The sequence below is a fragment of the Populus alba genome, chromosome 14 (assembly GCF_005239225.2).
Source record: "Populus alba chromosome 14, ASM523922v2, whole genome shotgun sequence".
NCBI lineage: Eukaryota > Viridiplantae > Streptophyta > Magnoliopsida > Malpighiales > Salicaceae > Populus > Populus alba.
In genome coordinates, this window is record NC_133297.1 from 313,589 (window position 1) to 336,401 (window position 22,813).

General features: G+C 33.1%; 3 protein-coding genes and 1 long non-coding RNA gene across 5 annotated transcripts; 1 reads left to right on the forward strand and 3 right to left on the reverse strand.

The window, feature by feature from the left end:
- Positions 1 to 1,055: 1,055 nt before the first annotated feature.
- LOC118059321 (protochlorophyllide-dependent translocon component 52, chloroplastic) lies at positions 1,056 to 3,837 on the reverse strand. Its single transcript, XM_035072168.2, has 7 exons — positions 3,061 to 3,837; positions 2,790 to 2,977; positions 2,600 to 2,685; positions 2,355 to 2,512; positions 2,100 to 2,285; positions 1,797 to 1,984; positions 1,056 to 1,701 (listed from the first exon to the last, which is right to left on the reverse strand). Exons 1-7 carry the CDS (start codon positions 3,598 to 3,600, stop codon positions 1,464 to 1,466), a joined length of 1,584 nt encoding a protein of 527 aa, XP_034928059.1. The 5' UTR covers positions 3,601 to 3,837; the 3' UTR covers positions 1,056 to 1,463.
- A 7,049-nt stretch (positions 3,838 to 10,886) lies between these two features.
- LOC118059323 (uncharacterized) lies at positions 10,887 to 14,186 on the reverse strand. Its single transcript, XM_035072170.1, has 8 exons — positions 13,720 to 14,186; positions 13,315 to 13,407; positions 12,756 to 12,967; positions 12,376 to 12,520; positions 12,218 to 12,290; positions 11,787 to 11,933; positions 11,559 to 11,684; positions 10,887 to 11,211 (listed from the first exon to the last, which is right to left on the reverse strand). The coding sequence occupies exons 1-8, from the start codon at positions 14,043 to 14,045 to the stop codon at positions 11,122 to 11,124; spliced, it is 1,212 nt and encodes a 403-aa protein (XP_034928061.1). The 5' UTR covers positions 14,046 to 14,186; the 3' UTR covers positions 10,887 to 11,121.
- Positions 14,187 to 15,093: 907 nt separating this feature from the next.
- On the forward strand, positions 15,094 to 22,669 carry LOC118059325 (uncharacterized). 2 transcript variants are annotated; one of them, XR_012167901.1, is made up of 4 exons: positions 15,094 to 15,559; positions 18,216 to 20,006; positions 21,335 to 21,442; positions 22,029 to 22,669. It is a non-coding gene; the product is annotated as an uncharacterized lncRNA (long non-coding RNA). The 2 variants fall into 2 exon arrangements; XR_012167900.1 differs by lacking the exons at positions 15,094 to 15,559; positions 18,216 to 20,006 and having other exon boundaries at positions 21,302 to 21,442.
- Positions 20,591 to 22,371, reverse strand: LOC118059324 (uncharacterized). The gene is made up of 2 exons (XM_035072171.2): positions 22,040 to 22,371; positions 20,591 to 21,512 (listed from the first exon to the last, which is right to left on the reverse strand). Exons 1-2 carry the CDS (start codon positions 22,369 to 22,371, stop codon positions 20,858 to 20,860), a joined length of 987 nt encoding a protein of 328 aa, XP_034928062.1. The 3' UTR covers positions 20,591 to 20,857.
- Positions 22,670 to 22,813: the final 144 nt, after the last annotated feature.

Genomic DNA, 22,813 nt, shown 5'->3' on the forward strand with positions numbered 1-22,813 from the left:
AGAAAAGGAGAAACTCTTAAATATAGAATCTTATTATCTGTTTTTTTTTTTTTTTTTATGTGTGTGGTTTTTCGAGTTTTAATGTAGAGAAAATTAAAGTAGGTCGATTTTCTTAATTTTTCCACCAAGTTGTATGCTTGTTGAATTCTAAGAGGCAATTTGCTTGCACCAATCAGCGGACAAGATCTGTCTTAAGAAAAAAATGGTACAACTCTTGCAACCGTCATTGTTTTCTGCTGAAACGTAGAATCTACAATTCAACAAGGAAATATGATTTAATTTGTTAATAATTTGAAGCCTTTAATAATTTTTTGTTGGCATATGCTAGTTTAATTTTTATATATTGCTTTCTATACAGCTTGTAATTTGTTCTAGAATTTAGATTTAATTATTAATAAGCTTTAATGAAATAAATCTAATTTTATTCATCTTAGAGAAAATAGATTAAACTTTCTGTTATTATTAAATCTAACACTTAATGAAAGAAACCAAACCCTAAATCTCAAAAAAACAAAAAAAAAAAAAACATCTAAAGTTGAATGAGGGTGTGCATATGCACCCAACTCAATAACGTTGTGGACTAACTGAGCTCCTCTTACATGTATATCGTGGGCTGACGGTAACTTCCATGTTTAGGCTTGGTTTTTGGGTGTTTCGGCCATTTCGTTATTTTGTCCTGCAATTTTCGATGCATGCCTAGGGTTTATTGGGCTTGGCTTGCCTTATTTGCTCTCCATTTGTTTGCTTTTTTCTTTTTTTGCTGTGTCATTTGGGGTTTTGTTAAGTTATTTCTATGCCCTTCCAAGTGTCAGCAGGTCTATTTTTAGAGTTTCTTCAGTAGAAATATTAAAATTTTGAATGGATTAGTAATGTATGTTCTGATTCATCTTCAACTCAACTCGAATCAGTATCCAGGTCATTGGTTTAACATGTCAAACCCGGCCAAAGAATGTATGTGGCTTCTACAATCTAAATTTTGATTCCAGCTGTATTTTATGCATGTTATAATATCAAAGATGTTGCACAATTTAACTATGAAAATAGCCTTTATTCAGTAGTGTTCCTTTGACCTAAATAGCATTACAACTTGGAATCAAGGAAAAACAAAACACATCTTCTTAGCCGAAGATTGTGGTAACAGAACAGCAGAAAAATTACAAAACAATGACCGAGTCATAGTCAACACTAATAAACTATACTGACTTGCACTAACAAATTAACTTACAGGCTCCTGAAAGACAGGAGCTTTATTCTAACGAAAACAACTGGTTTCCAACAGTGCAAGTCTCAAACGCAATAAAGGAGGACGAGAAATTAATGTAACATACAGTGTCTGTAGAAAATACCTTACAGGAACTCGATGCCCAAACCCAAACCCCAATCTCAAGAAAACATGTGAGAGCATGCAATAGTTCTGCCCAGACATGGAAAATCATGCAACCAAGCCATTTTTTCAACAGAACTCAGAGAAAAGCATGATTATAGTCATGGTAGTGGAAGTTCTTGAAGATGAAGCGAGCCAACCATCTTGAACCAGCAAAGCATACTACTGCCATTACTACCATTGTATTGGCCTTCTGCTTGGTTGCCGCAGCAACCCCAATGAGAGCTAGTGAAGCAACCTGCAGAATCACCTCTAGTGCATTCAGACCCTTGTATGCAGCATTGCAACTGCGACAGCTTACCACATGGGACCAGTACCTGAAAAACCAGTTCCAAATTTAGTAGACAATCAAGAAAGTTGCTCAAACTGAGATCTAGGATCCTCATCTGTGGATGCAAGTAACAGCCATTACCTGTCGAACAGCTGTTCTCTTGGTGAAGTTGGAGGAAGAGTCCCACAGTACTTTCCCTTCCAATCAACTTGACCTCCAGAATACTTGTTAAACCATCTTCTGTAACCAACCACAAGGGCATCAGACTTTGTTGGCACAAAACAAGCCTTTTGCCAGTTTGCCGGGCCAGCATCCATGAACTTGCGCTCCTACAAACAGAATTTTTTACTCAGTTAATATATACTACCAAATTCAGTGCAGGGTACGATTCAAGCCAGGATATATGGCCAAAGATAATTATGTTATCATCAACAGAAAACCCACCTGCATGTGAAGAAGATACAGATCTGAATCAAAAACCAGGTTATATTTCAGATGAAAAATCCATCGTGGGACAACTTTATCTATCCAGAGTCCAAAGTTTCTTGGAAAGATCCATATCAATCTGCTTCTTCCTGGACTAACTGGAACGCAAATAAAAACAAAGGCCATTCTCTTTTGCATCGAGCCCTGCTTCTCCAAGAAATTTGCGTGTCAAAGAAGATGCTGAGAGCAGGAAAATCAGTAATAAATGCTTACCTTTTCTGGTGCATCACCAGGACTACTAGAAGCATAAGAGATACAGGGTGCAATAAATTTCGTATCACCGAAGTGATCTTGATTTTCAAGGAAACCTTGACTATCCAGTTTCTTGACACTCAAATCAATTGGACCGCCTCCTTCTCTATCAGACTTCACTGCAGATAAATTCTGGCTCATGATTATATAAACTTCATCATGACAAAAAAACAAATCAAAGAACGGAACATCATGCATTAGTATACCTTTTGGTTTTGGTGCATTTACTATTCCATAATGAGCATAGGGAAGATGTGCAGGATCCAACAAATTTTCAATCAAGACATCATATCTGAAAATGTAAACATTAATTAAGGCAACAAATAATTCTGTAAATGCAGCCAAGATTAATAGAAATAAAATGTAGATTTGAGTGCAAATGACAACTTTGCTTACCCATAAGGAAAATCTCTATTTCCCATACCCTTGGTAAATAATGGATCATCCAATTCTGCGATGAAAGGAGGCTGTTTCTTGGTAATGATATCTCTGTATTGCGGATCGGTGTTAGGCCAAAACCATACAATGTCATGATGCACTGTGCTTGGATAAACTGCAACACATGCTTTCGTGGATGTGTGGACCTGCGATATGATTTGATGGAAATGTGAATCAAACTCCCATTTAAGCCTACGTTCAATATATTCTAACACTATGGACTAGTTACCGGAGGACCATCTGGTGGTGCTTGAGGGATGAACTTGCAGTTACCAGAGCCATTGAAGCACCAACCATGGTAAACACACTGCAACCGTCCCCATTGATCAATCCTTCCTTCAGACAATGGTGCCAGCCTGTGAGGACAAGAATCATCAAAGACCTTCCATTCACTCTCATTCCTATCCCACCACACCACCAAATCAAGTCCCATCACCGTCTTTGCATGTGGCACCCTCTTGTCCAAGTCACAGACTGGCATTACCGGATACCACTGTGCATACCAGTCAAACTTCTCTCCTTGAGAGACAGCTTCAAGTTCTGCCTCAGGTTGTTCCATGGACTCTGTTGAAACAGAGGATGGTACTGGTGATGACATGGTTGAGAAAAGCTTGGATTTTGATGGTGTTTTCTTGAGAATTCTTGAGATAGATGAATTGGGTCTTGGATGAAACTGAAAACTCAACAACTTCGGTTTGGTGAATTGGGCTTCGCGTACTGAGATTGGGGCGTGAATTGATGTAAGAGAGGATTTTACTGCAACTTCCATGGCTGCTTCTTTTAGAGCTCAAGCAAGAGAACGTAAAGAGCAGGGGTGTTCAGAGGTGCAAGTATTTGAAGGTAACTTGTGGAATCTTGAGTTTTGCAAGGGACTTGCATGTGGGCATGTGCCTGTTTGGACTCATATGGTGAATTGTTTCACCGCTTCGACAGCCTTCATCAATGGAGGATAAACCTCGTCAACTCTATAATCAAGTCCACTAGGCTTCATCAAGGGATTACATAAATTTGCGCTTCATCAAGGGAGAACTTAAACGCATTTAACACTTCCTCCCTTCTGTTTTATTTTCGTCATGATTACTTTTCTTTTCTATTAGTAATTAATCTTGATCAGAGAAACATCAAGACGTTAAATTGGCGAAGTAAATATCTTAAGATTATCTGAAAACATCAAAGCACTTTTGGAATTACAGACTTTACATTTATCAGTGCTGACAGAAGAACACTTGTTAGGATCGGTCATTTAATTTGATGTTCTTAATCCATTCATGTATTTTATTCTATAATTGCAATTTAGTTTGAGCACTTGAGAACTTCATCATATAAAACTAATAACTAAGTCTAACACAAAAACAATTTTCAAGATTTTTCTCAAATCTTTTAAATTATATTATAAGAACTTCATCATATAAAACAATAATTGTTCACCTAATATAATTGCTTTAAATACTTGATTTTCATTATTTCTTAACACAAGTCTGAGTTGGAAATTGAGTATCATAAAAAAAAAAAAAAAAAAATTGAGTATCACACGTAGGAATTGAGTTGGGAATTTTTGAACCAGGTTTGAATCGAAGAGGAATTGAGAAAATATACTAGGACACGTTTGCTTGCTTCAGTTCTTGCTTCGGTTCTTGTTTTTTTTTACGTTCAAGCATTCTATAAAAAATAATTGTCTTGACATATAAAAAATATATATCTAAGACAAACAATTTTATTTTTTTTTAGATTGTCCGTTTAAGATTTTGACTTTACAAGAATTTGAATAAAAAATATTCAAATTCACATGGTGGGACACCACGTGTCACATCATATAATTATACTAGATATATGACCTGTGTAATACTGCGGCTTATTTTTTTGTATAAAAAATATTAAAAAAACAAAAATTAAAAAGTTTTGAGTTTTTCTGCAAAGTTATATCCAAGAATCTTGAATTTGGTTGCAATGTCTGACCTAAGAGTAATATTTATAATATTAATAAGAACATTAAACTTGCATGACCCAAGTTTAAGTGAGTCTGGCTGCAACACCGAACCCATGAATATTGGATGTGGGTCTAGCTATAAGGTCGTGTCATAAAAGTGTGTTAATTAAATAAATTAATTAATAAAACAAAAAAAAATCAATAGGAAGGAAAAAACTAATGAAGAAAAAGAAAAAAAAAAATGAATTAATTGGGTTAACCCTCTAAACCTGGTTATCCCGTAAAACCTGGGATTCGTGTCATAAAAGTTTAATAACTAAATTAAAAAAATGACGGGTTTACCCAGAATTAACTGGATTAACCCATCAAACCAAGTTAACCCGTCAAGCCCAGAATACATGCCATGAAAATATGAAAGTCTGATAATTAAATAGAAAGAAAATTAAATTTAACAAATTAAAATAAATGAAAAAAATAACTCGTCAAATTAGGTTAACCCATCAAACCCGAGATTCATATCATGAAAATCTTATAACTAAATAAAAAAATTATCATTAACAAACTAAATCAAACAAAAAAAAATTCATTAATAATTATAATAATATAGTATATTAATAAGTAAATATATTAGTAAAAGACGTGACATGCCCACACGATACTACGAGCTTGTGGCATGCTTGTGCATTATAGTGGATTTGTAAAAAAAATCATATAAAAAAAAATTGTAACCATCCACAATATTTTTAAGGAAAAAACTAAAAAACTATATTCTCAACCAGCTCAATATTAAAAAAAAAAACAAAATCGACAAAAACAATTATGTAAAAAAACAAAAAAAAATGAAAAAAAAATGACAATTTTGGAAGTAAAAACAGCAAAAAACAATATAAAAAAAACATGTGGGAAAATTAAAGCTAAATTTTCAACCAGCTCAATATTAAAATTATTTAAGAAACATTGTAGCAATCTATAGTGTTTTGTGAGAAAATATACAATTATAATTCTCAACCAGCTCAATATTAAAAAAAATCAACAAAGATAATTTTGAAAAATATAAAAAAAAACGAAAGGAAAAAAAACATGCAAGGAAACATTATAACAATCTATAGTGTTTCATGAGAAAATCTACAGTTGTAATTTTTAACCAGATTAATATTAAAAACAATAAAAATGATAAAGACAATTTAAAAAAAAACATAACAAAAAAAATCATATGGGAAAACACTGTAGTAATCAACGATGTTTTAAGGAAAAAAAGCTAAATTGTCAACCGGCTCAGTATGAAAAAAATAAATTTGACAAAAACATATTTGGAAAAAAAAATATCAATACAAAACATGTGGGGAAACACTGTAGCAAGGCAAAAATCATGTGGAAAAACATTGTTGCAATCTATAGTGTTTTAAATAACTACAAAGCTAAATTCTCAATCAGCTTAATATGAAAAAAATAAAATCGACAAAGATAATTCTGAAAAAAAAAATTATTTAATAAAAAACCAAGTAAAGAAACACTATAGTAATCTAGTGTTTTAAAGAAAAAAAATTAAAAAACTAAATTCTCAATCAGCTCAATAGTAAAAGAAAAAAAATCAACAAAAATAATTATGAAAAAAAAAGAGAGAAAATATAAAGAAGAAAGACAATTTTGGAAAAACTTTAAAAAAAAACATGGGAAAAGTTAAAGCTAAAGCTAAATTCTCAACCAACTCAATATTAAAAAAATAAATTCGACAAAGATAATTTAAAAAAAAAAAAAACATATGAGGGAAACACTGCAGCCAAACAAAAACAATGTAAGGGAAACATTGTAACAATCCATACTGCTTTTAAAAAAAAAAAAAAAAAAAAAGCTACAAAGCTAAGTTCTCAACCAGCTCAATATATAAAAAAAACTGACAAAGACTACTTTCAAAAAAGAAAAGTCAATTTTGGGTAAAAAAATGAAAATATAAAGAAGACAATTTCGGGGAAAAAATTTAAAAAAAAAAAACATGGGGAAAGCTATAGTGTTTTAAAAAAAAATAACTAAATTTTCAACTAGCTCAATAGTAAAAAAATAAAATCAACAAAAATAATTATGAAAAAACAGAACAAAAAAAAGTATGTGTAAAAAATGACAATTTTGGAAAAAAAGAAAAACAAATAAAAAATAAAAAAAAAACATGTGGGGAAAGCTAAAGTTAGATTATCAGCCAGCTTAATATTGAAAAAATAATTTCATTAAAGATAATTTTTTAAAAAAAATATGTGGGGAAACACTGCAGCAAAACAAAAACTACATAAGGGAAACACTGTAGCAATCCATATTGTTTTTTTTAAATAAAAAAAACTACACAACTAAATTCTCAACCAACTTAATATTAAAAAACAAATCTACAAAGACCATTTTGAAAAAAAAATATAATAAATAAATAATAAAAAAAAACAATGTATGAGAATATTATAGCAATCCACAATATTTTTAAAGAAAAAAAACTACATAGTTAAATTTCCAACCAGCTCAATATTAAAAAAAATAAAAAAAGATAATTTTGAAAAAAAAAAAAAGAAGAAGTCAATTTTTGGTAAAAGAAAAAGGAAAAAAAAACATGTAAAAAAAAAAAAGAAGAAACAAAAATGAAAAAAAAACAAAAGGAAAAAAAAAAAGCTACAATGAAAAACCTATGCGTTTTAGAATATTGTTAATATAACTTAAATGATTTGAGAAAAATATGGTATATTTACTGTAGAAAAAGATTTATTGTATTGAGAAGCACACTCTAGATATAAAATGTTTGTACAGCGGATAACACTATAAAGGTGTTATCTTTACTGTTTTTTAGTCAAAAAATATTGTTGAAGAGCGTTATCTATTCTGTTTTATATGTCAAAAACTATTAGGTCTAGCTACCAACCCAGATATATCTAATTTTATTTTTTTGTGTCTTTAGATTTTTTTTTCTTTTCTCTTATTTATTTTTTTATACAGTAAAGGGAAATAAATTAATATGAATTTTTTTATATTATACAAAAGTTTGGTGATGATAAATTTTTTTCATTTAAGGTTGGATTGGTTGAATTTCTTTTCTCTCAAAGTTGGGCCCTACTACCTAGCAGTACCTAATAGCGTTGGCTGAGTCTATTTCATTCAAAATCTTGGCTAGTAATTTGCCCAAAGTAAACCATTCAACCCGATAGAGAACCCTTCTTCTTCTTTTTAAATGTGTTCTTTCTTCATATTTCTTAGTTGGTTACTAACTTATTTTAAAGTTCACTATATAAATATTAAAAGAATGTTTTATTTTTTCAATATAGGATTTGAAGTCTTTTGGTATATATACTTTATGTTCACAAGAAAAAAAATTATGTTTTTTTAATGTAGGATAATAAATATTTTTTGTTTAAATACTTCAACTAAGAAGAATAAGATAATATATTTTCAATGTAGGATAAAAAACCTTTTGAAATAATTTTTTAAACTTAATTGTTTACAACATGTATATATAGTCTACATCCATATGAATTGTTTCTTATTTTTTTTTCATATAAAATATTAAAACCTCAAATATATTTTTTCAAATTTTATGGTTTGATCCGAGTTAACCCGTGTAACCCAAGACCCAACCCTTTAACCAGATCAACCCAAAGGCCGGAATTGATAACTATGATTGCTATGAAAATATAACTTTAAAGAATGCAATTGAAAAGAAATAAAATAACCTGACTGGTTAAAAAACTAAAAATAAACAAAACTTCATCTCTTTTATTTTGTTCAGGAACCTTTTTAAGAAATTATTGATTTTTTTGTTATGTGTTTAATTTTTAGAGTAGTTTTTCTAGTTCATCTATGGTTTTGTTTTTATCTTTTATATAAATAAACCATGTTTTGAAAAATAAAAAAAAAAATATTTATTTTTAAATAATATTCTTAATATGTGTAGCCTTACATGTTATTTTTTTTATTCAATCAATTTAATTTTTTATTTTTTTAAAATTTAATATCTTGATTTACATTTATCTCTCGATTTTTCAAGTTTTGTTTATAAGTATCATTAATGATTTTTTATTGATTTATTAACGCATATAATTCTTAATTTATTTAATTATATATGTGCATAAATTTTTTAATTTGTTGTATTTTTTGAACTACCAAAATACAATGAAAAAGTCTGCATAAATAATTTTTTGAATTACCAAAATGCGCAAAAAATTTATTAAGTTTTTTAAAACTCGCTCAAATAAATTAGTTTACGGGAACAACGACAAAAACTGTCAACTTGCATTTACATTACTTTTGAACAAAAGGGCCATAGCATGTTTTTATCACTGATATCGATCTCATCCTCCTCCTTTTAAAATCCATGATGGAATCTCTCTTTTAGGGATATGTGTTCTTTTTTTTATACATTTCCTTGTTTTATGGGAAGAAAGAGAAGAGTTGTAGGATTCTAACCACCAAATAAATTAAAATTAGTGTTAACAAGCTCTACCAAATTTGTATGGTGGTTGTTTTAAACATTAATGAAGCCTAAAACATCATACCTAAGTCAATGATAAATTATCTTTTCCGGTTTGATTTTGTGGTTTGGACTTTTTTTAGGGGTTGGTTAGGTTGATAGGTGAGAGAGCCTTCAAGACTTTTTATAATTTCGGATGCAATTTCTCTCTTTGCTTCAGTTGTAACGTTTTTGGGAATCCTCACATCTAGTTATGGAGAGCATGATTCCTTGAATCCTTGCCCAGAAAGTTGATAATCGGCCTCTCCGCACTTTCGTTTCTCTTGCAAACATGATGGTCGCCTTCTGCGCGCTGCTCTTACAACAATTACTCTAAATGGAATGGCAGAGGTTATCATCCCACTTAGTTTGCATGCTACTGTCCCAATTACTCATTTCGTGTTCTTACAATTTCCCCTCCTGGTTCAGATCTTCATGTCTGCATATGGACCCAGCATCTTCAACAGGAACATAAAGAATCGGTACTAAATACAGTTTAAGAGTGTAGGGATTCTCGTTGTTGTTGGACATGAGAGACTGGATCTTCTAATGCCAACAAAATCTCAAAATATGTTCCAATTTTCTATGTGTTTGTATACTCGTAAAGAGCATGCATTGAAGGATGATGACCTACAAATTAAATTAAGGCCATATATCACTGATTTGTTGGTGTTCTTGTAGATGGATTCAACATCATAATTGCCATGCTATTGTTGGTGAACTAGTAGCTAACACGAAATTATTTAAAGCCTATACGATTATCCTGTCTTCTAGCAAGGTTTGGTTTTGTTTCAGGGAAAAGTGTTGCTAAATATGTGGTTTTCTAACCTTGTTTCTTCAAGGTTTGGAGTTAAGTGAAGTGGAAAGTGATGAGGAAACTAATATTAAAAATTGAAGCTAAATGCAAATCAGTGTAGGACTTCATTTAACTTGCATTTTCTGAATAGTTTATTTTCAATGAAAAGCATTTAGATTTTAAAGCAAAAAAAAAAAAACAACTATGGTTTTTTATTCTTTTTATAACCGGTAATCAAGGCAAAATGACAAGATTTAATTCCAATAATTACTCGAATTAATTCTACATCAATTTTTGTTTCAAAAATCAATTTAAAAAGGGTTGAAGGAGAGAGGTTCTACACACCTAACCTAACAGCACCTTTTCTGCCTTATTTCCAACATTTTCTGCTTCGATTTCTTCACTCATTCTAGACCTTGGGTATAGTTTTCCATAAAGAGTTTTTGAGTTTGTCTTCTTGGTTCATAGATCCTAATAAATAGTGCAATTGATCAAGGTGGTGTTGTTGGAATTATAACAAGTTAATTTTATTCAATCTGTATACACTAATTGACGAGCGATGAAGTTTAAGAAGAAGGTATAGATACTTAACAACAATAAAGTTTATATCCAAATCAGATAATAAATGGTTCAACAAGTAAATGTTACTAACTAATCTATTAAATATGATATATTACTTCCTTTACATGCATGTTTAAGTAATAAGAAATTGTATAATTCATCTTGCTTGAAGTTTGTATGCATGATGTAGTTGCTTGCTTTTAAAAGAAGTTTAATTTTTATTCTACTTGCATGAATTATTTTTTATTTTAGTGAACATATTGTATGCATTATAACAATTTATAGTCCAGAAAATCAGTTGAACAAAATTAAACCTAAACAATTGCAATTTCTGTTGCTATAACAGGTACTGTAGGTTACAGAACTAGGGGGGAAAATACGATTCTTAGAGAGAACCAACTTGAATGAAGCATTGCATACGGAAGCATTAAACTAAAGAATATTTTGTTTACAAACAGCCTTGAGAAAGGAAATCATTGACCTGTGTGGTAGATCAAGTGGCAGCTATGAACTTGAACCAGCCAATTTATCAGATGACAGTTGAAACGCTTGCCGCGGGTGTTGAATGGCGTGCTACAAATGACTCCACAAGTGGGTTCACAAGATGAGGTGCTTCATCCTTCATGAACATCAAGGAAAGATGTTGTCAGATCTTAGCACAAAAACCCACATAAAGAACCATCCATAGCTGCTTAATGTGATTGTTGCTTCTTTAGAAAAGCTAGAACATGCTCTCTAATTGTAATGTTTCAGTCAAGAAAAACACAGGACACAATATTTTTAAATTTCCACATACATTCCAGGTTTGCACAGTTGAGAGCAATCATTGAAGTCCAAAATGTCCAGGAAATGCAGCACGGGAACAACACTTATAATATTAAAGCACTGGCCACACATGCACAGTGCGCAGGTGCATATGCTTGTGAGTGTGTGTGCACGCTTTGAGAGAGAAAGAGAGAGAGAGACCTGAGGGCAGTGGCCAACATTAGGGAGGGTAACGAAATCCTCTACAGAGTCGAAATTTATAAAGCCTCTTCCGAGTTCAATGGGTTCCCATGGATCCTTGTCACCCCACACTATCAAAACAGGACACTGTAAAAAAAAAAAACATGAAGCACAATTTGACATCACCGTATGTTTCCACTAGCCAAGAAACTGCAGTTGACATGCGTGGATTTAGTTTATGAGACTGACCTTCACCTGAGGCAGTAACTCCTCAGGAAGGGGACCCCCTGAGTAACAAATAAACTCAAGAAATACATCTGCGGCACCTGGCTCGAGTCCTGGAAGAAGGATCTTCTGTACAAGCTCCTCTGTCACCTGGGAGGTATCATGATAACACTGAAATGCAAAATACAAGCAGCGTTTAATCCTTCCTTCTCAACCTCAAATTATAGATGGACTGCTGTGACTTTAAATGAGTTCCCAAATCAATTATGATAGTATCCAATATCGCAAGCTGTGACTCCTCATTGAAGAAAATATTATTATAAACACACCTAAAGACAATTTACAAATTTCAGTTCCATACTCCATATCCTTCTTTGTGTTAATCCTTCATGCTTATAAATGCTGTTTCCAAAGAGAGGTAAAAGAAAAATACTTAGCATGCTACAAAAGAGCACCTGGCACAGAATGCTTCTTACAGACTCTGATGAGGCTACTGATTTGAAGAAAGATTTTCCCAAAGCAGTATTCCTGCAAAAACAGCATGGATATCTCAAAGTTAAAGATGGCAAGTTTAAAATTGTCTGAATATCGAAAGAAACCGCAATCTGTTTACCTCAGCAAACTTTGGAATGATCTGATAAAAGGCCTTCCAAACCATGGCTGCTTTTTAATGTGAAGCAAACGCAAAGATATATTTAACAACATAATGCCTTTACAGATCTGCGAGTCAATAACTGCTGCCTGAAGACCAACAACTCCTGCATAAAGACCAGAAACATTAAGATGCAAAAATTATGGTCGTTTGAATTTCCAAGGAATCATCTCACTGTATTTAAAAGGCAAACATTTGCCAAAAATTTCCAGGTAGTTATTAAAGTGTACCAGCACTACAATGAGGCAATAAATGGGGAAATGCATGTTATTTTCAATTTGTTTTGAAATCAAATACATCTGCATTCATTTCGGTAACCAAAACATCAAAAAGATGATTACCTCCTATGGAATTGCATATGAAGAAAGCCTCATCTTTGACTACATCGACACAAAAGTCATTTAGCTGGGTAGCCCACGTCTCAAATGTATAAAAGGATTTATCTCCAAATTCACGAGGATTTGGTTTATCCGAGTATCCATAACCAATAAGATCAATTGAATATACCCTGTGAGATTTTGCGAGAACTGGAATATTTTTCCTCCAATGGTCACTGTAAGGAAGAAGTCAGTTAGGAGAAATGACCTAAAACATTGAGTTCAAAAACAAAGAGATCAGAGAGAGAGAAAACTTATACACAATGTCACCAAGTATACAATGAAAAATGTGCATAATTCTGTTAAATTTCTTTCTTTCCTATGGAAGCCTTTGGATTTCAAGATATGTTAGAAGCTCAAAACAGATAGAGCCTTCAGTCTGTTCACAGCTCTTCAGGAAGAAAACATTCTCAACAGCCCTATATTTTATCAAATGATGTCAATGATGTAGAGCAATCAGTACATTTAATACCTATATCAATTAGTTGTCTGCTAATGAGAAGCAAATGTCAATGATGTAGACCTGTTTGCTCCAAAACCATGAACTAAAAGTAGAGCAGGGCCTCTGTTCCCAGCATACTGATAGCGAATAGAATAACCCTTCCAGCTCCAAATACTGCAATGGAGAAAATTAATTGCATTAATTACACCATAAGAAAGACAAAGTTCTTGCATTCAAGCTAACACCAACAATTCTGTAGCTTAACAGGTTCATAAGAAAATATTTAAGCAGAAATAAATTTATTTTTATATATGTAACTATTCAAAATTAACAAAAAGAAAATACACGCAGCTTCCTAATCACTCAAATCAATCAATTTACTGCATAAGGCAACATAATCAACCTCTAGATGAATTAAACAGGTCATATCTTCCATTTCACACAGTAAGGATAATTAAGCACAAGAATGTGAAGCGATGTCCAAACCTGCTTTGGACTTGAGTTTCATTGGCTCCATCATTTGATGAACCGCTATTCTCCACATCAATTTGACTGTTATTGACTGAATAATCACTCGAAGAGGAATGCACAAAAAACCCATTTGATTGAAGACCAGGAATTTTCGAAATTGAATGAGAAACACTGCTGGAGTTACTGTGAAAATGGATTTTATTGGTAAAAGGGGGAGGCCGGACTGGTGATGACACTGTTGTTGTAGTACTGAAGCTCCTGCTACAGTTTTTTCTTTGTGGGGATAGAAATGGGAGTTCTAGTTTTGTCGAGGGTAGTGTTAGAGAAGTGGTGCTTGCCATTTGCTTGATGAAGATGGGAGAGACGAGGTTCAGAGATAGAGGGAAGAAGCTTCTTCAACGGAGTTGAGAGGTTTCAGACAAGAGAGACTTGCTAGAGATTCGAGTGGTTAAAACCGTTTCATGTTTCATGCTTGGTCTTTGTCCACGTAGCCAGCACCCGGTGGTCTTATGTGGCAATTTGTGGGTCCCACTAACAGAATTGTATTAGAGAGCAAGGTCCCAGCCCGACCACTGGTCCAACCGATATTTATATTTTATCCAGCTCGACAACTATTTAGCAAATTGTGCAGGAAAAGGCATGCTTTTTCTCTTGCAGCAATTCTCAAAAACAGGGATGGAGGGATACGGGGATGTGCTGTCTCTTCAACAAGCAATATTATTGGCTACCTTACCCTCAAGAATTCAGTCTCAATTATGCTAGCAAAGTGTTCGACAATATCACTGCGCATTATGTTCAAAACGATGCCGCAAGCGAACCAATCAACTCTTGTTCCTTCCCCGCATTACTACGCACTATATTATGTTCAGAAAGAAAAGCAGATACACATAAAGATCCACTGCTTCAGAATCATTGCTGTTGTAAAAATCACGAGATAAATGCCGTAAGGGAACCAATCAACTTTTCTTTCCCTTTTTCTTTAGTGTTTTCGCAGCTTGAAAATAGTTCATAAAAAACGTTTAAAAGATTAAAATAGTTCATAAAAAACGTATAAAATAGTTCATCGACAATAACCTCACCGGTATTGGTCATGCCACTTCTTCCCCACTAGCCACGGACGTATAAAAGAGAAAACATAGCCACTCTAAAAATCATGAGTCGTCACAAAAGATTTTCTGATCCTTCAATATATTATCTTGATGTTGTATGCTATCAATATGAATACAAAAATATATATATATATCTGAGATGATTAAGATTATTGACCTCAAGAACTATTCAAATTAGGTTTAAAAGATCCCAATTTCTTTGTTATCACTGTAGATTGAGTCACAACAACACAACAGATGAGAGGGGGGGGGGGCTCAAGCGTGTAAGCAAGCACGTAATTGAAAATAGGATCCCATTGACCCTTAGGCTGGTGCCTGATACGCACTGGGGAATGCATGGTGATCATGGCAAGGAAAGGTTGGTCTGTCTAACAAAATCTGACCCTTTCTCTTTAGAACGTTTGGTTAGTCCCTATTGGCCATGACCTGCTCTGCTAGTAAACCCACCAAAAATATTCACAAATCTACTGGTCAAAACATACCAATCCCCTCCCCTCCTACAAGGAGGCCCCGTTTGCCTGGCTCTTCGTATAAAGAGAGAGTGCCTCATTATTTTGAAAACAGGACTCTGCTACTTTCTTACATGAGAATCGCGAGAGCTCTCAGCCTTTTCTGTCTCCCAAAAAAGATTTTCATCATGACCCCATATGATCATTCCTCCATCCTCTACCAAAACGCATTTTACAAAAGGGTTCAAAAACTTCCCTGGCCTTTTAAAATGGTCCCTTTTTCGCGGCACAAACCCGGTAAGTCCTTCCTTCCTGGCTCCTCTTGATTGCTTCCTGGCTCCCTTGGTCCGTTTCTTGCTTTTCTCAGTTGTTAATTGAATTATCTAAGCTATTGGTTGTTATTTCATGAAGGATTTGCTTATTAATTAATGTAAGAGTTTTCATACGTTTGTGTATCCTTGCTTGTTTCTGATAGGAAATTAATGCTCTGTTTTCCATGTTAAAGCACTCTTGCCCAGCGGCCTGTCGTGCCCTAATTGAAGGCCTGAACTTGAACATGCTGGCATTTTGTCTCTCTTGATTTTGTTTAAACCATCAACTTAATCCTCATGCAAGAAAAAAGATTACTTATAATAATCAATTGAAGATGGAAGATCAGAAAAACTAACATAAATTAAAGCTCAAACATTTATCATGGATTAACCCATTGTGCGGGCATTGTAGCTTAATTTGTGGTTTTAATTACATGGTAGGTCAAGAAGGTTAGGTTGGAGGAGTCCAATAGGTCCATGCTCGTGTAACGTATGGTTCAAGTTAGTATCTTGAGTATACTTTTTTGGAAAATAAAAATAATATCCAGACAATATTATAGATCTTAATTATTTCGTGCATTTTACCTTAAAAAATTGTAGTAATTTATCCAAAGCCCTTTGCAGCCTCAACCCTCACAAACCATTTGAATTGCATTGCGTGCTGAGACATTAAATTGCAACCATTTGAATGAATTGATGGATTAGAGCGCAGTAAAGATTGTTTTCTTAAAAAATTTTAATTTTTAAAATTTATTTTACATATATCAAAATTATTCAAAAATATTTTTAAAAAATTCATAAAATAACAAGATAACAATTTAACAGCTGCACCAAACAAGCACACATAATTTTGGGTGATCTTTTAGAGATCATGTCGTGGCAAAACTCATAGAAAAATAAGTTTAGTTGTTTGGTTGTAGTTCTTGTCAATTTCACATTTTGGTTTATTTTCTAGCCTTGTGGATTAATAAAAAAAGATTTTCCAGTTATGATTAGTTCTTGATTTTTTTTTTTTCTAAAGGTATTTAATACTTTGCTTATTGTTCGTCTCTCTTTCTGTAATCAGTTTAATGGCTATAACAAAGTAACTTTTGGAATCCATAGAAAGTTGAAGCTAGCATTTATGTTTTTTGTGAGCATTTATGGACGACGTAAATACCAAGAAAATAAATGGTCAACGAAATCGCACCATGGCCCGCCTTAATTAGTTTATTTGTGAGCATCAAGTCAACCAGCTAACAGTCCGACATGCTGTGATAGAAGACTGGTAGCTATCTAGAGTTGAGGTTCGGATGCGATCGCGTCTTGTGGATATCAATTCACTTGCTTTTATAATCTAACAATATTAACAACTCGGCCTAGTTGATTATTATTATTTTATTAACTTAAGATCTAGCTCAAATTTAATTTTATATTAAATTAAATATAAGTTAATTTGATTAACCTTAGCTATCCAAGTTAAAATACAAGTGAAATCAATTTAATTTTCAATTATTTCAAAACAACAAGATCCGTCCATTTCATGTTCCAAACCTTGGGGTTGAGTCAATGGTTGCACAAGGTTTCATAACCATGGTTCTTATTACTCCAACGTGGCAAAGGTAGGAATAGGACTTTAATGTATTGATAATGAACTAATAAGGTTTGAAATTGAACTTATTTATATTTTATGTAAAGATGGTTAATTAAGCACCTTATTTTACTATAGAGTTCTATTTAATTATTATTATTATTATTATTTTTACAAGGGTGAGTATTAAAATCAAATCTCTTTTTCTTTCGATACTAAAAAGATAATTGGTACTGAGATTGAATATGTTTTTTATTAAAATTTAATTTTTTAATATTTTTAAATTGTTTTGATGGAGCAGTATTAAAAATAATTTTTAAAAAAATATATATTGTTTTAATATATATACCGCACTTTCAAATATCCTCTAATAATTAATCCCCAACTTGAAAAATGGTTTTATTAAAAGGATTAGTAAAGTTTTGCTACGAGTATGGTCTGATTGTTGGTTTAATTTATGACATCTTTAACTAATAGTTAATTTAAGATGGAGATGCTAAACTCAAGTATTGGTATGCTTCAAAAAGAAAAGAAAAGGAAAAAAAAAAAATAACGTTAAAAGGGGGGTGGGGTAGGAACCTGTCTCCAACTACCAACGTGACTACCTGCCTCGTTTTCTTCTTACCAGCATAGTTAGTTAGTAAATTCGAGTCCACCTGATACAACGTTAATGGGTTAACCACATTAATTTATAAAAAATAAAAAATTGGGGCGGGCTTATGACTGGAAGCTGACCTGGAGATTGTTTGTTAGCTAAGAAACAACATCTCAGTTCAGTCTGGGCTGGCTTCAAGCAGGCCCACACTCAAGCCCATGAAAAAAAAAAAAAGAACAAAGTAGACTCCAGAAGTCCAGATTGCTGGTCCAATTACAAATGAAAAGCTTACAAGTCCTCCATCGTTTGTGTTCATGCATGAAATTGAGTGTTGGTTTCCTCGTGTGTTTTAGTTGATGATTAGCAATGAGATAATTAAGAGTTTCTTTTAATAAATTTGTGATTTTTTAAAATTCAATCCCCGTTCAAGATCAGTTAATCTAATGATTTATATGTATTTTTTCTTGATGTTTTCAGAAGGCGTGAATATTTAGGTAAGTTTGCGTGTACCTTAATTAATTATATAGGTTCTAAAATTATCGATCATATAAATCTCCAGTGATCCAGAAATTTATAGAATTCGAACTGATAATTTTTAAAAAATAAACTCAAAACCTGACCAGTTAAGCTAGACTATAACTTTATTGCTCAACTAGTAAGTGCTTTTTAGACCCTAAATGCTTGTGTATTAATTTCAAGTAAGCAAAAGTACTTTGATATTGTTTATTCTTATCTAAGATGAACATGATGATCTTTTATTAGATTAACATCACTGATTGGTCTTAAGGATCCGTGAGTAAATTTGATGTGGAAGAACAACTCACATGCATGTTAAAGAATGCATAATTTTTAATCTTAGAAAATTCATTTTCATTCAATATATGGTAGGGATATTCGTCATGTTCTCAGCTTTATACATCATTTTAAAAGAAAAAAAGTGTGTTAAGCTAGATAGTAAAACATTGAGGAGTCTTTTGAATAATTAAACCAATATATATGATAACAAGTTATTGAATTTGAATGAGATATAAAGTAAATATATATAGATAAAAACACACATAGAATTATGTCTAGAACTTTAATGACCATGATCAGAGGATATATAGCAAGTTGAATACGTACGGGTCCTCACCGTGCCTCATCTTTCGTAGGAAAGTGTGACCGTATATATAGTAGTATAAGAAATATACAATTAGTATACTGTATGTTGTATAGATATAGGCTACATGTATTTGTACGGTGCAAATTATTTGACACGTGCATGCACAAAACGTCAAGCAATTCAGAAACAATTAGACTGCGGTACGTAGAAAGTAGAGGATCAAATGAGTCTGCATGCATGGGAGGGCCATCATCACATGGATTTGACTTTTGAAGATTGCAAATTAACATACATTCTTACACACAGATATATAGCATCAATATATTTGATAGGTAAGCAGAAAGTTTGATTGCATGCATGACTGTGTAATGCTAGCTAGATGCGATATCAGTGATCAATTTGCTCTGAAATAGAAGCTAGCTAGTCAGAGCCTTCTCCTAAATTACATGAGCAATAAACCTCTGTAGTAATGCTATTTAACATTACCCTAAACTTATTTATTAGGGTTCTGAACATCAAGAATCATTTCTAGCAGCCTATCTTCTTTCTAAAGTATTGCTCTAGTTTTCCATCATATCGACAATCATCTTCTTGTAACCCAGAAAAAAAAAAATTCATTGTTTGTCTTTTTGGGGTCTTCATGTTCTTAGCATATGATGCCTTCAATTAGTACATACATTAATTTTTGCCCGCATCTTTGCATTACATTACATCAACCATTGTAGATATAATACTGAAATTTAAACCTCAAGAACCAGTTTTCAAGGTGTTACAGCTTAATACAACAATATTTGTTGGAAAAAAACAAGTGTTCTTCATGCATGCATAATATACATGGAAAGTGCTCTCCAGTCATCAAGGTCGTCCCTCGATCGTGTCTCATCATTCAAGAGAAATTAACTGCTTTTTAATTACTATCACTGAGCATCTGATATATAGCAACCCATCCACAACATTTGCTTATGGTTCTATTGAAGAACCATGCACCATGGGAAAAGTTCAAGCGCATGTGCTAGCTAGGAGGGAGTCAGACAATATTAGTATCTTAGCAACTTGTTTGGAGCTTGCAAACGTGAACCTGATCATGATTTTGAGAGATTGGGAGTTTCGAGCTTCAAATACCTATCCTCGTGTTCAAATTAATTAAGCTCCAGCAACATAATACAGTGAGCAATTCTTCTCTTTTCACATGCATTTAAGTACTTTCTTATCGTAATTTTCCCAGGACTGCATCTCCATCCTTGGTTCATTTGTTAGAAAATTTGAGACAAGGAATTAGGTTTCATGACTTCTTTTCTTCACAATATGAATTTTCATGGAATTCCATTATACTAAGGGATTATAATTAACTGCTGTGGAGATCATCTTAATATTCTTAATTAATTTCCCATTATAAATTTAGTTGCTACATATAAATTTAATTTCATTTTGGCATTTGTTTATCCATCTATGATCAACAATAAATGATGTCGAGATCAGGAATTTGGAAATTAAATGCAATCAATATAAAACCTTCCAATATCCAGCAAAACATCTAAATTAATATCAGTTTTATCCATGTATAGATGATGAAAATATTTATTTGAACCATGTACCCTTTTTTTTCTTCTCTAGATTTGAACAAGAACTGCTGGAACAACTTAATTTGAGCACATTTTCTCTATTACCATGTAATTAATTTCGAGAGAAATTTGATATAAGCTGACTTACAATCATAAAAACTACTATTATGAAACAAAACACATCCAAATACACACAAATCTATAATCTCATACATTGTTTGGGTAATATTTTGGATACAAGAAAAAAACAATTTATGTTCTCACCAATACAACACAACAGCAAATGATAAATAGGATGCTGAAGTAAAACAATAACAGTAGATATGTAGAATACATAAAATAACAAACCAAATCCTAGCTTTGTGTTTTTGTAAACTGATTACCAAGTGTAACTTCATGCCCTGATAAAAGCAAAGATGACTATGATAGACTACTCAACATGGTGATCATCAACCCTATTTCGAATCATTTTGATCAAGAGCAGAAGGCATGAGAGTAGATTCCCAGCCAGTACTGAGTCCAAATGTTGCGGCAGCAATTGGAAACAAAGGATCTGTACTGGCTGGTGCACTAGTATTCACATTAGGCTCATTAAAGATCTGGTGTTGTTGGAAAGCCTCCTCATTTATGAGTGAATTGAGGAAGGAAAACACATCTTCGGTGGCGCCGGAATTGATATCTTCAGCTTCTCCATTGCCAAGCCTTTGATTACCTCTCCAATCCGTCCCAAAAGAACCATCATAATTCAGCAAACTTGTGTAGCCACGACTTGCAATAAAATGGTCCGTGTGATACTGATCACCCTGGTGTGCATTGCTGTTGTTTTGAAAATACCCATTCTCTTTGTTGCTGATTATGTGAGCACTGCCACTGGTAGTTTCTTCCAGACCAGAAGAAGCAATCTTAATAGGCTCTTTTAGGATTTCTTGCAGGTGGTTCGCTTTCGACGAAGAAGGTTTGGATTGATCAACAGATTGAGGATTGATGAGAGGCTTGTGGGTTCTTGGATCAATTCCTTGGCTTATCAACTTCTTACTCAGGTGAGTGTTCCAGTAATTCTTTATTTCATTGTCTGTACGCCCTGGGATTCTCCCAGCTATCAATGACCACCTAAAGAAAACAATCCATTGATCAAATTAATCAACATAAGTAGCTGGTGATCCAAGCTAAGATCTAGCTCAATTTCTTTTTCAAATTAAAGTCATAAAGATTTCCTTTCGAGCTGAATTATTAGAAATCTTCAAACAAAAAAGTTGCAATTTAAACCCTAGACCAGTGATGATACAAGATTCATATATATATATATACATATATATATATATATAGAGAGAGAGAGAGAGATCTAAAGAGAAGAACAAATCAATTGAAGAGAGGCTTAATGTAAACTATACATAGATCAAAACCTAGTTAGGATGTTAATTAACCTAACCCTAAATGAGTGCAAAAGCTACTGCATATTTACAATGAAACCCTAAACCTAGCTAGCTAGACTGATTAACTAAACCAAAATGAGAGAGAGAGAGAGAGAGAGACCCAACTCAGAAACGAAGAACTTAAAAGAAACCCAGATAGAGATTGTATTGAAAGAACACTAACTGACCATATTTTTTTTTCTGATTGGATCAGTGTGTGTGTACCTATTGCCTAAGAGGCGATGGAGGCGGAGAATGAGATCTTCTTCATCAGGGGAGATCTGGCCACGTTTAACAGAAGGGCGGAGGTAGTTCATCCAGCGGAGACGGCAGCTTTTTCCACAGCGGAGAAGACCAGCTTTCTTGGGTAAAGTTCGCCACCGACCTTCACCTTCTTTCTTGATATAGTTAGCTAGAAGTTCATCTTCTTCAGGTGTCCATGGTCCTCTCTTTAACCCTACCTTGATGCAACACGGAGTAGATTTTGCCGCTGCTGCTCCTCCTGCTGCCGCTGCTTCAGCTGTAGCTGTAGCTGTAGATGAAGTTGGCTTTCTCATGTTGAATAATATGATTCCTTGAGAGTTCTCTCTGTCGATTGAAGTAAACTTTATATACCTACCTGCCTTTTTTTCTCTTTGGTTCTGTATGGATATGAACGTAGGTAGGATGCCGTGTGTGTGTGTGTGTTGTGTAGTGATGTGATGAGGTTTGAGGGTTGATATAGCCAGAAAGGAGGAGAAGCTTGGGGATTTTCGAGGATAAGGAAATGGGAACTCTTGCCTTTTGTTTTGTTTGTGTAAGGTAAATGCCGGTGATTTTTTATTTTTTATTATTATTATTTCTTCTTTTTGGATCAGACAGTAGGGAAATGACTTGTCGTCACTCTCCTTGGGGAGAGGGAATATACTCAACAATATTTTTTATTTTCACTTTCTGATTAAAAACAAAAACAATTAATAGATTTCCAATTAATTACTTGTATTTATATGTATTTTATTT